Below are 12,077 nucleotides of genomic sequence, written 5' to 3'. Positions count from 1 at the left end.
AAGCACGGAAATTGAAACTGTAATCAGAAATCTTCCAGCAAACAAAAGCCCAGGTCCAGACGGCTTCACAGCTGAATTCTACCAAAAATTTCGAGAAGAGCTAACACCTATCCTACTCAAACTCTTCCAGAAAATTGCAGAGGAAGGTAAACTTCCAAACTCATTCTATGAGGCCACCATCACCCTAATACCAAAACCTGACAAAGATGCCACAAAAAAAGAAAAGTACAGGCCAATATCACTGATGAACATAGATGCAAAAATCCTCAACAAAATTCTAGCAATCAGAATCCAACAACACATTAAAAAGATCATACACCATGACCAAGTGGGCTTTATCCCAGGGATGCAAGGATTCTTCAATATCCGCAAATCAATCAATGTAATTCACCACATTAACAAATTGAAAAATAAAAACCATATGATTATCTCAATAGATGCAGAGAAGGCCTTTGACAAAATTCAACATCCATTTATGATAAAAACTCTCCAGAAAGCAGGAACAGAAGGAACATACCTCAACATAATAAAAGCTATATATGACAAACCCACAGCAAATATTATCCTCAATGGTGAAAAATTGAAAGCATTTCCCCTAAAGTCAGGAACAAGACAAGGGTGTCCACTTTCACTGCTACTATTCAACATAGTTCTGGAAGTTTTGGCCACAGCAATCAGAGCAGAAAAAGAAATAAAAGGAATCCAAATTGGAAAAGAAGAAGTAAAACTCTCACTGTTTGCAGATGACATGATCCTCTACATGGAAAACCCTAAAGACTCCACCAGAAAATTACTAGAGCTAATCAATGAATACAGTAAAGTTGCAGGATATAAAATCAACACACAGATGAATCTTAAATGCCTATTACTAAGCGAAAGAAGCCAGTTTCAAAAGGCTACATACTATATGGTTTCAACTATATGACATTCTGGAAAAGGCAAAACTATGTCAACAGTAAAAAGATCTGTGATTACCTGAGGAGGCAGATGGTCTAGGATGAATCAATAGAACACTGAGGATTTTGAGGGCAGGGGAACTATTCTGCATGATATCATAATGGTGGATTCATGTCATTAGATGTTTGTCCAAATCCATAAAATATACACCACCAAGAGTGAACCCTAATGTAAACTATTGTCTTTGGGTATCAACATAGGTTCATCAATTATAACAAACATACTACTCTGGTAGAGGAAGTTGATAATGAGTTAGGCTATGCATGTGTGAGGGTAAGGAGTGTGTAGGAAATCTCTAGAACTTCTACTCAGTTTTGCTGTAAACGTAAAACTGCTCTAAAAAATAAAGTCTATTCAAAGAAAAAAGAACCATATAGCCATTTTGGAATTGAAAATAAAATAACTAAAATGAATATTTCACTGGAGAGAGGCTTAGGAGCATATTGAGCTGGCAAAAGACATAATCAGCAATAGGCAATTAAAAGTATCCTATCTAAGCAATAAACAGAAAAAGAACAGGCAAAAATCATCAATGTGTCAGTGCCCTCTGGGACACCATCAAGACTAAAAACATACACATAATGGCAGTCTCAAAAAGAGAGGAGAGATAGAAAGGGGCTGGAAGAATATCTGAAGAAATAATGGCTGGAAATTTCCCAAACTTGATGAAAAACATTACTCTCTACACCCAAGAAACCACAAAGTCCAATTAGATTTCACATCTATACATATCACAGTCAAATTGTCAAAAGACAAACACAAAAAGAAAATCTTGACAGTAGCAAGAAAATAACTCCTCATGTACAAGAGAGTCTCATCAATTAATAGTTGACTTTTCATCAGAAACCATGGTGGCCAAAAGGCAGTGAGATAACATAGCCAAAGTGAAAAAAGGAAGACTGTCATTCAAGAACTCTATGTGTGGCAAAATATTCTGCAAAAAAACAAAGGAGAAACAAGTGATAAAAGGAAAAAAAGAAGAAATTAAGATATTCCTAAATACATAAACAGAAAACTCACTCCTAGAAGATCTGTGCTACAAAAAAAAAACTAAATGGAGACTTTGGGTTAAAATGGAAGGACTTTTAAGTACCTTATATCTACACATAAAATAAAGAGCACTGGCAACGGTAACAACATGAGTAAATAGAAGAAACAGCATTAAGTATATTTTAACTGTTTTTCTTCTATGTGATTTAAAAGACAACTGCATTAAGCAATAATTACAAAACTGTGTTTGTGAGCTTATAATGTACAAAGATGTATGCACTTAGCCACTATGCAATAACATACATGTTAAACTCATGTCAAAATCCCTATCATGTTGGGGCTAAGTCATCCAGGTAATATAAAAAATTATTCAATTCAGAAACTGCATACTTTCTAAAGTTTTACTAAGCAAACCCTCAATAAAAATATGAAGACTGTAAATGAGTTTCAGAGTTACGTTTTGTCAGCTTCTGCACAAGAAACAATGAACAAAATAAAAAGGAAAGTATGAGAAGTACAAAGTATGAGAAGCTATTTGCAAACTATTTATCTGATAAGTGGTTAGTAACCAAAACATATCAGAAGTGTACTCAACTCAACAGCAAAAATCATCAATATCATCATTCAATTCAAAAATGGATAAAGGAACTGAACAAGGACTTCTTCCAAAGAAGATACACAGACAGCCAGCAGATACATTAAGTGTACAATGTCATTAATCATCAAGGAAATACAATCAAAACCACAATGAGATATCACTTCACATCTGTTAAAATAACTATCACCATAAAGACAAGATGTAACAAATGTTAGTGGGGATGTTGAGAAAAGGGAATCCATGGATTCCTCAGAAGATGTATAGAATTAGATTTTCATTTCCTAATAATCAAAACTTTAAATTTCAGCTATTTACCCAATTAATTCATGGACATTGAATTAATGCTGTATTAAATTACAGAACTCTAGCAAAACTGCATACCAGTGATATTCACATTGGTTGAAATAATACTCTATGAATTTTAGCGAGTTAAAAATCAATTATCAAATGCTCACTCTGGTAGGGCACTATGAACACCAATTTATAATTAATGGAAAAATGACAAAATGAACACTTTAAACAATAAATTTATATTCTAAAGCAAACTAAGGATTATACAGAACTTTGTTGTTTATTCATTAATTTATTCAACAAGCATTTATGGGGCACCTGCTATGTGCCAGGTACTATGCAAGAAACTAGGGACAAAAAGACAAGGTCCCTACCCCCAAAGTGTACACAGCCTAGTGAGAAACTCCCATTCTGAAATCAAAGAATTTATGAGTAGAAGGGATCTTATAGTTCCCTTATGTCAATATAAGGAAACTGAGACTCATAGCTAGTTTAAACCACAAAGGCAAACAGACACTCAGGTCTACAGAAATCCCGCCTCGTGTGTTCTCTGTACTATTCATTTTCTTATGAGTAAGAGTGATGATGGAGTGCTTCAATGCGAGTGAACTGCAAAGAAGGAGCTGTGACTAAAACATGAGACAGTTACCAAATCAGAGACAGAAATGCCTAATGGATACAGACAATATATTTAATAATTTAGAGACAGCAACTCCTAATAGATTGGTGGTATCATAATAAAGGCCCAATAAGAAACTAAAGCACCAAAATAAGAAACTGAAGAACTACAATAAGGTAATATAATATTAAGACTTCTAAGCCATAAGTATCAGTTTGCCTCTGCTTACTGATTTGTAAAATGGAAATACTAAAAGTACTTATTTCATATGGTTGTTAGGAAAATTAAATTAATACTTAAAAGCACTTAGTAAGCACAGTACCTGGTAAATACTCAGGAAATGTTAGGTGTTCTTATGGACAATCATTTCTTAAATGTACAGGTGTGTCATATGAAAAAAGAATGATCTTTCTGTAAGGAATCATCCTATTATTATGACAGTCTTATTTTTTTAGCAACTAGCAAAATGTAACGCTAAAACCTGGACTCTTCAGAAAATGTTTAATATGCACACTATCTAGCAGTATCACCCCTTCTCTATAAAGACATGTATCAGTCCTAAAATGACAGGAAAGATAGACATTAATTACTAATTTAAATTAATAGTTATATGCAATTATAAATTAAATCAATTTAAAAAATCATTCAGTTCTGTATTCTTAAGATTATAAATCCTAAATATACTTAAGAGAATGTTTAAAGATGACTTTCAAGTAATTAAAAGGTTTATGCAACTTTTCTCGTAGAAAATTTTCTTAAACTAACATCTTTGAAATAACCATACATTTATATATTAATGAAACATTTACATTAATATCACCCAATATCAATAACAAAATAAATAACATTTATGTCCACTTACTGCAATCTCTCTACATGCCGACATAGATATTCCTGTGCCTTCAATTTGCTTCAATGCATATTCTTTTTCATCTTTTCTGCATAGGAACAAAAAAAATTATTTTTTTCTATATATTTTCAGATTCAAAATTATAACTATACGAAAAATGAAAATGCACTAGCTCAGTGATATGTAAACGCTCTCACTACGCATCCATTGCTTATTATTTCTGATAACATTTCAATTATAAAATGTGAAATACCAAAAGAAATTCATGTCACAATGAAAACATTATATAGAGCCAAAACACAAACTACAAAATTGAAATGGAACAGGATACTAAACACAACACTAGTTTCAAAAAGTAAACAAGCATAAATATAAACTCAAGCATATTGTAAGATAATTCTACTGTCTTAATTATCTGGAGTCTATGAGAGCATTCTGTTATAAACATTAAAAATAAATGACAGATGTAAACTTCTATATTTATTCAAAATAATTTCATAGTATAAGACCCATGTAATAAATACAGGAGTTACAGAAAAATGTTGACCCACTGTGTGTGTGTGTGTGTGTGTGTGTGTTTGTGAGTTAGTCACTCAGTCGTGTCTGACTCTTTGCGACCCCATGGACTGTAGTCTGTCAGGCTCCTCTGTCCATGGAATTCTACACAGAAGAATACTTGACTGCTCTTTCCTCCTCCAGAGGATCTTCCCGACCCAGGTATCATACCCAGGTATTCCTTACCCTCTGAGCCGCCAGGGAAGCCCTGCTGACCCACTGAGGCACACTAGTTTTCACCAAGGACAGGCAACATTCAAAGCCTTAAGACCTCAACCAAAAGCCTTGGAAAGACTTCAAAACTAGCCACCAACACCTCATTCTCAAGATCCCTAGGAAAAACTTGGTAGTTACAGTGAATTTTCCAATTAATGGAGGTAGGATTAGGAATTCTGGGAGACTCTGGTATCAGTAGTTACCAGGGTGCTTAACCAAGGGAAGACAGCAGCTCAATAATGGGGATACCATCCATAAAAATAGTACCAATGAGTGTCCAGTGCAATGAGGTATCTTCAGAGTACCAACAACAGGACCAACCAAAGCAAGGCCCCAGATGAATGTAACAAATGTGACTCCTATCACTGGTTATTCTGACAAGAGGAGTATAACCCATGCCCTCCGAGTTTTGCCTTTTGATTATATTAGAGTTTCAACAATGCATCATCATCTCATAAAGATTTCGTCAAATGATAGTACCTAAGTAGTGCCTCAACGTCTTAGTTACCTATTGCTTATTTTCCCCACTCTGTTTACTAGCAGATAAAGCAGTTTAAGAGTGTATTCATAATATGCATTTTAAAACATCATTTCATGTGCATTTTAAAGATTTTTCACAATCACCCGTGCTTTGGGCAAATAATTGAGTTATGGTTTTTTCCAACAGTCTGAATATTATATACATTTTTCTTCCAATATATGGCATTCAGGAAACAAGCAGCATTTTGATAAACAGAATTTGCACCACATGTCAACAGACTGTTCTGCAATTACTAAAATAATAATCATGAAAATCATTAGAAACATGAAAAATGTTTATCATACACTGCTGAGAAAATATATAAATTATACTGTATTAAAAAAATACACACACTCAGATATATGTTGAAGGTGAAAAGTAAAAGTGTTAGTCACTTAGTCATGTCAGACTCTTTGTGACCCCATGGACTGTAGCCCATCAGGCTCCTCTGTCCATGGGATTCTCCAAGCAAGAATAGTGGAGTGGGTTGCCATTGCCTTCTCCAGGGGATCTTCCCAACCCAGGGACTGAACCCAGGTCTCCCGCATTGCAGGCAGACACTTTACCGACTGAGCCCCCAGGCTTGAAGACCATTGAAGGTGATACAAAAAAAGAAAAACAGTTGTGTTAAGATGTAGAAAGTTACGTTAACCAGCTTTAGTACTAATATCCTATTGTCTCTTAAATTAGAGGGGAAAAGAAAAAAAAAAACAATTTGACACTTTGAAAACAGTTGACTATTAAAATAATCTTTAGTATTTCAAAGTAATACCTTAGACATGTTTCAAAGACATGTTTTAAAGAGCAACACCAAAGATAGAGAAAGCTTAAGTGATCCCATTTTCCTTTCCTTCTATCCTGTTTCCTCCAAACATAGCACCAAGAAGCCACTAAGAAGTATCAACACCAGCAGCAGGTGACTGTAATTAAAGCCAAAATCCCCCCTACCTTGAAAATATGTGTGGGTATGCCTGTGAAAGCGTTTGTGTCTGAGATGCTTAACACAATGCTTACAATGCAAATTTCACACAATCAATAATTAAATTTACTATCAGGTATCTACTACTAAGTATTTAATTAAATAAATTCCTAAAGTTAAAAACTATTTCTGACAAAATCTTCACATGAAATTACACTTTTCTTTTTAAAGAAATATTCCAATCCTCACTCAGTTCCCTAAATGAAGTGCTCCAGAAGCTCATGTAATTGCATAGTTTTATTTTTAATACTGTAAAGAATATTACACAATCTGGATAGGTTATTGTTGCTATGGAAACTATAAGATTTTTTGCAGTAAGTCAAAAAGTGAAAAATTAACACATCACATTAATGACTTTTGAATTTCACATCCAGGCTGTCAAAGGAATTTGAAAGCTTGAGCAGAATAGATTGAAGCATAGGCCTCTTGCTCTGAATTATATGGCAGGATCTATGAACAAACCCAGTAATTATTTCACTTAATAAGTTTAAATATAACTTCCATCTGCTAAATTAATAAAATACTCAAAGATCTGCAGACTTAAGGCTTCTCTGCAGCTTTTGTGTTGAGAATGAGGGAAGACGCATACATGATTACCAGTTCTCTTCTATGTTAACTGCAGACGATAAAATGAGGATGCGGCACCTCTGAGGCTCACCATATGAAGAACTGGCAGAAGCCCAGAGGGCATATGGACTCACTTTCATCACTGCACTATGTCAGTGCCAGTCTGTGGTCAGATGCCAATACCTTAGTTATGAAAACTGAAGATCTGTCCTTTCCCACAATGCCCACAAATATTTTGATAGCTAGCACAAGGGACACAGAAGCTTTATCACTCCCGTCCCCTGTGAGAGCCCCTCTCCAGGAGTTCATGTGAAAATTCACACCCCACAGCTTATATGTTTCAGGCACAGATAATATGAAGTATCATAAAGGTACAATTTACTCTTTTACCTGAAAAGGCTGAAAATCAGGTGAACCTGGCCTCCATGGCTATGACAACCTAGCTCTTAGAGGCAGCTTAATTCTTTCTTAAAACTATTTTGTTTCTAAAATAAAAGAAGTTATTATTTACTATAATAAAGACAGACAAAGTAATTCTAAAGCCTTCAGGGAAACTGCTTGCTAAATTTTAGTGTATATTAGATACTACAGTTAGAGCAACTGCACACTGAAAATAATTACAGGAGTTTACTAAATAAATCCAGGTGAATTAAAAGTAAATATATAGTATAAACCTGGTTTTATTTAATACAGAATGCTTTAAAGACATTTCTCCTGGGACTTCCCTGGTTGTCCAGTGGTTAAGAATCTGAGCTTCCACTTCAGGGGGTTTAAGTTTGATCCCTGGTCGGGAACTAAGATCCCACATGCCATGCAACAGAGCCAAAAAGAATAAATTAAAAAAAATTTTTTAAGACATTTTTCCTATACATCTGCAATTTGTATCAAAAGCATGCCAGCTTCCTTCTCAGCATTCATCACACACACACACACACACACAAAATTGTTCAATGGGAACATTATATAACAACAAAATAGAAAAATTAATTTGGCAGAGACTGGGATTCTATTACATTTTCCATCTGAGACACTATGTTCTGGAAAACTCTTGATGCAAGCAATTCTATAGATAGAAGAAAAAAATCAGAAGCACATACTTGTGCAAACTGTAGAAATGGCAGCCTTAAAATGAAAGCTTTATCCCAGTTAGAAAACTAGACTCAGTGGGAAAATTTAAATGCAATTCAGGGAAGAACTTCTCAAGCCTCAAGAAACAGAAGTCATCTTTTGATTGAAATATTAGGAACCAGTTTAATGAAAAACATAGTCTTATACCTTTCAGAAATGCTCAAACTTGGTATCCAGCGACCAGTCACTTTTAGCAAGCTGAAGAATCATTCAACAGCCTGTATGCATGAGTGCAGTTAAGATTTGGCCAAACCTCCCTTGTTATAATTAGACATGTCCAGGGCTTTCTGGCTCCTATCAATACTACTACCAGCTGTCCAGCTCAGCCTGGGCCATCTTTGGTCCTAAGAATGTATGACAGACAAACAATTTAGAAGACTCTTTTAAGAAAAGATGAGGGAGGCAAAAATCACAATATTGTAATTAGCTTCCAATTAAAATAAATTTTAAGAAAAAAAGAAAAGATGAGGGAATTCAAGCTCAAGCAAAGTCGAGGGAAATTTTTCAGCCTTCAAACTACAGGGTTAAAATCCTTTTTGCTTCGAAGGAAAACAGAAGGTCCTTACTATTTTATTGTACATCAAGCAACAAACAAATGGAGAGTCAATATTTTACATTCCAACACTGTGCCAAATTCTGAGGATGAACAAAATTAGAGACTAGCTACCCGAGACATCACAGAGTTCACAACCCACCTGGAAAGAGATTTTGAACGAGTAGGAAACATAAACAGATAACTCTGATACAACTGCCTCTGTGCCCAAGACATATGCACTATAAGCACAGAGAAAATGCCACTGGTACTTAAGGAAGATAACTACAGAGTAATGCCGTTGAGGGAAGAGTTTCCTGGAAAGAGAAGGCATGATGGGAGGGTCAGAGAATTTCAGGCAGAAGTAGGGCATGAAAAAACTAACAGAGGCATATTCAGGAAATAGCTGGTATTCAGTATAGCTGGAAGCTGAGGGTACGATGACAAAGGTCAAGAGATGAGATTAGGTTGGAAAAGAAGAGGGAAGGAACCAAGGAAGTGCCACAAAATAACGTGTGCTTCATATGTAAACAGTGAGAAGCAAAAAGGTCAGAAGGGGTCTAATATGCTACTGAGGAAGGGCAGAGGGCAATAACTAAAAGATCCAGAAGGAATGAAGAGGCTGAGCCAAAGCAGAAACGATGCTCAGTCATGGATGTGTCTCATGGTGAAAGTCCAAGGTAGTAAAGAACAATATTGCATAGGAACCTGGAATGTTAGGTCCATGAATCAAGGTAAATTGGACTTGATCAAACAAGAGATGGCAAGAGTGAACATCAACACCTTAGTAATCAGTGAACTAAGACAGACAGGAATGGGCAAATTTAATTCAGATGACCATTATATCTACTACTGTGGGGAAGAATCCTTGAGAAAGAAATGGAGTAGCCCTCATAGTCAACAAAAGACTCTGAAATGCAGTACTGGGTGCAGCCTCAAAAACGACAGAATGATTTTGGTTTGTTTCCAAGGCAAACCATTCAACATCAGTAATCTATTCAACAGTAACCATTCAACAGTAATCTAAATCTATGGTCCAACTACTAATGCCAAAGAAGCTGAAGTTGACTGGTTCCATGAAGACCTACAAGACCTTCTAGAACTAACACCAAAAATGATGTCCTTTTCATATTGGGGACTGGAATGCAAAAGCAGGAAGTCAAGATACACCTGGAGTAACAGGCAAGTTCGGCCTTGGAGTACAAAATGAAGCAGGGCAAAGGCTAACAGAGTTTTGTAAAGAGAACACACTGGTCAGAACAAACACTCCCTTCCAAAAACACAAGAGACAAGTCTATATGTAGACATCATCAGATGGCCAATACTGAAAATGGATTAATTACATTATTTGCAGCCAAACATGGAGAAGCTCTATACAGTCAGCAAAAACAAGACCTGGAGCTGACTGTGGCTCAGACCATCAGTTCCTTATTGCAAAATTCAGACTTAAATTGAAGAAAGTAGGGAAAACCACTAGGCCATTCAGGTATGACCTAAATAAAATCTTTTATGATTATACAGTGGAAGTGAGGATTTGATTCAAGGAATTAGATCTAGTAGACAGAGTGACTGAAGAACTATGGACAGAGGTTCATTACACTGCTCAGGAAATGGGGACCAAAACCATCTCAAAGCAAAAGAAATCCAAGAAGGCAAAGTAGTTCTCTGACAAGACTTAACAAACAGTTGAGGATAGAAAAGAAGCAAAAGGCAAGGGGAAAAAGGGAAAGATACACCCAACTAAGGGCTTCCCAGGTGGCGCTAGTGGTAAAGAACCTACCTGTCAATGTAGGAGACTTAAGAGATGCAGGTTTGATACCTGGGTCAAGAAGATCCCCTGGAGGAAGGCATGGCAATCCATTCCAGTATTCTTGCCTGGAGAATCCTATGGACAGAGGAGCCTTGCGGGTTACAGTCCATAGAGTTGCACAGAGCTGGACACTACTGAAGCTACTTAGCATGCATGCATGCATACCCAACTGAATGCAGAGTTACACAGAGTATCACGAATAGCCTTCTTAAGTGAACACAGACAAAGACATAGAGGGAAACAATATAACGAGAAAGACCAGAAATCTCTTTAAGAAAACTGGAGATTATCAAGGGGACACTTCATGCAAGGATTGGCACAATAAAAGACAGAAACGACAAGGACCTAACAGAAGCAGAAGAGATTAAGAAGAGGTGGCAAGAATACACAGTACTATACCAAAAAAGTCTTAATGAACCAGTTAATCACGATAGTATGGCCACTCACCTAGAACCAGACATTCTGGAGTGTGAAGTCAAGTGGGCTTTAGGAAGCATTAAGATAAACAAAGTTAGTGGATGTACTGGAATTCCAGCTGAGCTATTTCAAATCCTAAAAGATGATGCTTTTAAAGTGCTGCACTCAATATGTCAGCAAATTTGCAAAACGCAGCAGTGGCCACAGGACAGGAAAAGGTCAGTTTTCATTTCAATCCCAAAGAAAGGCAATGCCAAAGAATGCTCAAACTACTGCACAACTGCACTCATTTCACATGCTAACAAAGTTATTCTCAAAATCTTTCAAGATAGGCTTCAGCAGTACATGAACCGAGAACTTCCAGATGTACAAGCTGGGTTTAGAAAAAGCAGAGGAACCAGATCAAACTGCCAATACTTGTTGGGTCACAGAGAAAGCAATGAAATTCCAGAAAAACATCTACTTCTGCTTTATTGACTATGCTAAAGCCTTTGATTGTGTGGATCACGAGAAAATGTGGAAAATTCTTAAAGAGATGGGAATACCAGACAGCCTTACCTGCCTCCTGAGAAATCTGTACATAGGCCAAGAAGCAACAGTTAGAACCAGACATGGAACAACAGACTGGTTCCAAATTGGGAAAGGAGTATGTCAAGGGTGTATAGGGCCACCTTGATTATTTAACTTATATGCAGAGTACATCTTATGAAATGCTGGGTTGGATAAATCACAATCAAGATTGCCAGGAGAAATATCAACAACCTCAGATGCAGATGATATCACTCCAATGGCAGAAAGTGAAAAGGAACTGAAGAGCTTCTTGATGAAGGTGAAAGAAGAGAGTAAAAAAGCTGGCATAAAACTCAACATTCAAAAAACTAAGATAATGGCATCCAGTCCTATCACTTCATGGCAAATAGAAGGGGGGAAAGTGGAAACAGTGACAGATTTTATTTTCTTAGGCTCCAAGATCACTATGGACTGGCTGCAGCCATGAAATTAAAAGACACTTGCTCCTTGGAAGAAAAGCTATGACAAACCTAGACAG

At 36.3% G+C, this 12,077-nt stretch overlaps 1 protein-coding gene across 2 annotated transcripts in view; it reads right to left on the bottom strand.

Annotated features, from left to right (window-relative positions):
* CDK19 (cyclin dependent kinase 19) overlaps positions 1-12,077 on the bottom strand; it is a 167,264-nt gene that overhangs the window by 101,341 nt on the left and 53,846 nt on the right. For both annotated transcript variants that reach the window (XM_068985255.1, XM_068985257.1), the window contains exon 2: positions 4,318-4,393. In XM_068985255.1, the coding sequence (XP_068841356.1) occupies positions 4,318-4,393 (76 nt within the window). The remainder of the gene's footprint in view (positions 1-4,317; positions 4,394-12,077) is intronic.

This window comes from Capricornis sumatraensis, chromosome 13, assembly GCF_032405125.1.
Source record: "Capricornis sumatraensis isolate serow.1 chromosome 13, serow.2, whole genome shotgun sequence".
Classification (NCBI taxonomy): domain Eukaryota; kingdom Metazoa; phylum Chordata; class Mammalia; order Artiodactyla; family Bovidae; genus Capricornis; species Capricornis sumatraensis.
The sequence above is the reverse complement of the archived record's forward strand: the minus strand, read 5'-3'. Positions and strand labels throughout refer to the sequence as shown.